This window comes from Calidris pugnax, unplaced genomic scaffold (genome assembly GCF_001431845.1).
Source record: "Calidris pugnax isolate Ruff unplaced genomic scaffold, ASM143184v1 scaffold133, whole genome shotgun sequence".
In the NCBI taxonomy this organism is placed as follows: Eukaryota; Metazoa; Chordata; class Aves; order Charadriiformes; family Scolopacidae; genus Calidris; species Calidris pugnax.
In genome coordinates this window covers 2,784,746-2,787,735 of record NW_015090977.1, presented here as the reverse complement: position 1 = coordinate 2,787,735, position 2,990 = coordinate 2,784,746, and the positions used below count along the sequence as shown (strand labels likewise).

At 71.6% G+C, this 2,990-nt stretch overlaps 1 protein-coding gene across 1 annotated transcript; it reads left to right on the top strand.

The window, feature by feature from the left end:
• The first annotated feature begins 198 nt into the window (after positions 1-198).
• Positions 199-2,980, top strand: HIC1 (hypermethylated in cancer 1). The gene has a single exon (XM_014952990.1). It carries the CDS (start codon positions 217-219, stop codon positions 2,140-2,142), a length of 1,926 nt encoding a protein of 641 aa, XP_014808476.1. The 5' UTR covers positions 199-216; the 3' UTR covers positions 2,143-2,980.
• The last annotated feature ends 10 nt before the right edge of the window (positions 2,981-2,990 follow it).

Genomic DNA, 2,990 nt, shown 5'->3' with positions numbered 1-2,990 from the left:
CGGGACGCGGCGGCGTGCGGGGTTGGGGGCTTGGAGCCCCGACACCCCCCTCGTTCCCCCCTCCCCAACACCCCACGCATGGGCTGAGGAGCCCCCCGACGTGTGGGTCGAGCCCCCCCCACCCTGTTTTCCCCCCCAAGGCGTGGGGCTGAGGGGCCGGTGGCGGTTGCGGCGCTGACGGGGCGGTGTGTTGCAGGGCGGCGGGCGAGGAGCGGGATGCTGGACGCCATGGAGGTGCCGAGCCACTCGCGGCAGCTGCTGCTGCAGCTGAACACGCAGCGCACCAAGGGCTTCCTGTGCGACGTGATCATCGTGGTGCAGAACGCGCTCTTCCGCGCGCACAAGAACATCCTGGCGGCCAGCAGCGCCTACCTCAAGTCGCTGGTGGTGCACGACAACCTGCTCAACCTGGACCACGAGATGGTGAGCCCCGGCATCTTTCGCCTCATCCTCGACTTCATCTACACCGGCCGCCTGGGCGAGTGCGAGCCGGGCGGCGAGCAGAGCCTGGGCGCCGTGCTGGCCGCCGCCAGCTACCTCCAGATCCCCGGCTTGGTGGCCCTTTGCAAGAAGAAGCTGAAACGCAGCGGCAAGTACTGCCACCTACGCGGGGGCTACGCGCCGTACAAGCTGGGCCGGGGGCTGCGCGCCGCCACGCCGGTCATCCAGGCCTGCTACTCGGGGACGCCGCGGCCGGTGGACCTGCCGCCCGTGGAGCCGGCGGCGCCGCTCAACACGCAGTGTGGAGAACTGTACGCCTCGGCCGCCCAGGGCGCCCCCCTGCACCCCCACGGGCTGTGCCCGCCCGAGCGCCACTGCTCGCCGCCCTGCGGCCTCGACCTCTCCAAGAAGAGCCCCACTGGCCCCTCCGCCCAGCTCCTGCCCACTGACCGCCTGCTGCCCGGCGAGCCCCGTGAGCCCTCGTTGCCCCCACGGCACGACAGCCCCCCCGTCAGCGCCGGCCTCCTGGCCGGCCACCCCGCCGCCTACAAGGACTCCCCGCCGGGGGGTGAGCCGGGGGGGCACCCCCACGCCCCCGACCCCTTCCGCAGCACGCCGCCCTGCACCGAGCCCCCGCTGCCCCGCGCCGACGGGCGCGAGCTGATGTACCGCTGGATGAAGCACGAGCCCCTGGGCCCCTACCTGGACGAGGGGGAGGCGGAGAAGGAGCTGGAGCGGGAGGAAAAGGCCGAGTCGCCGCCCGCAGCGCCGCAGCCCCGCTACCCCAGCGTGGAGAGCAACGACCTGGAGCCCGATAACAGCACGAGCGAGGAGACGGGCAGCAGCGAGGGCCCCTCGCCCGGCGACGCGCTGGACCGCTACTGCAACCACCTGGGCTACGAGCCGGAGAGCCTGGGCGACAACCTGTACGTCTGCATCCCCTGCGGCAAGGGCTTCCCCAGCTCCGAGCAGCTCAACGCCCACGTGGAGGCCCACAACGAAGAGGAGCTCTACCACAAGGCAGCGGCCGAGCAGGCCGTGCCCTTCCTGGACAAGGGTGGCCCGGGGCTGGGTGACATCCTACGACCCTACCGCTGCTCCTCCTGTGACAAGTCCTACAAGGACCCGGCTACGCTGCGGCAGCACGAGAAGACGCACTGGCTGACGCGCCCGTACCCCTGCACCATCTGCGGCAAGAAGTTCACGCAGCGCGGCACCATGACCCGCCACATGCGCAGCCACCTCGGCCTCAAGCCCTTCGCCTGCGACGCCTGCGGGATGCGCTTCACCCGCCAGTACCGCCTGACCGAGCACATGCGCATCCACTCGGGCGAGAAGCCCTACGAGTGCCAGGTGTGCGGCGGGAAGTTCGCCCAGCAGCGCAACCTCATCAGCCACATGAAGATGCACGCGGCCGGCCCCGACGGCAAAGCCAAGCTGGACTTCCCCGACAGCGTCTACGCCATGGCCCGCCTCACCGCCGACCAGCTGGGGCTCAAGCAGGAGAAGGCGGCCGAGCTGCTCTCCCACACCTCGCACTTCCTCAGCGACCCCAAGGCCATGGAGAGCCTCTACCCCTTGGCCAAGTTCACGGCCGAGCACCTGGGGCTGAGCCAGGACAAGGCGGCAGAGGTGCTGGCGCAGGCTCCCCACCTCCACGCCGAGGCCGCCCGGACCATAGAGCGATACTCGCCCCCCTAGCGCCGGCCCGGCCGGGGGGCTTGGGGGGCCACCGGGCTCCCCTCGCTGCCCCGTGTGGAGCTGGGGGGGTGCGTTGTGAGGGGCGGCGGGTGGGTGCTCGTCCCCCGGCGCTGCCGACGGCCCCGGAGAACTTGCTGGTCGTAGCGGGAAGGTCCCACCAGAGCTGCCCCGGGATGGTTTGGACGGGGTGTCCTGCGACGAGCGCCCCCCAGGAGAAGCCGATTCAATTCAGGGACTGTCCTCACGGCGCGGTGTGTCCGTCCCCCCCCAACCCTCCGCCTCGCCGTGAGGGGGGCTGCTGGGGCACAAGCTGTGAGGCCCCGAGGCTTTGGAGGACATGAGCCCGCTCCTTACCTCAGGGCCGTCCCCGGCACCGTCACCCCCCGGGGTGGGGGGGACGCTCTGCCATGACGGGACCCGGACTGTGCCGTCGCTGCCGGCCCGTGAGTAGTTCGTCCGTCGCGGCCGGGGCTCCTCCGGCCTGACCGGGAGCAGCGAGTGTGTCCATGCTGGGGCTGGAGGAGGGAGAGGGGGGGGAAGTACTGGCCAAACCGCCCCCCTCCCCAACCCCGCAGCCATGCTGGGAGCTCGGGGACAGACTGACAGAGGGGACGGTGGGGTCTGAGCAGCGGGCGCGGGGTGAGGGGACGGCGGTTGGGTCCGTGCCAGGGGGAACCGGGGAATCGCGATGCTCCTGGCCCCAGAGCAAGCACTGATCCCTCTCCCGGCCTGAACACCCCCCTCCCAACTTTTAGGAGGGGGGGGCAGGGCCTGTCCCAGACTGAGCCCCTGGGCCCTGCCCCAGCCATCAGGGATGCCCGGGGGATCCCCAGGGCGGTGGGGGGGGG

What these genes read in the sequence shown, in the direction of transcription:
- HIC1 (XM_014952990.1), top strand. Translation starts at nt 217, where the DNA reads ATGCTGGACGCCATGGAGGTGCCGAGCCACTCGCGGCAGCTGCTGCTG.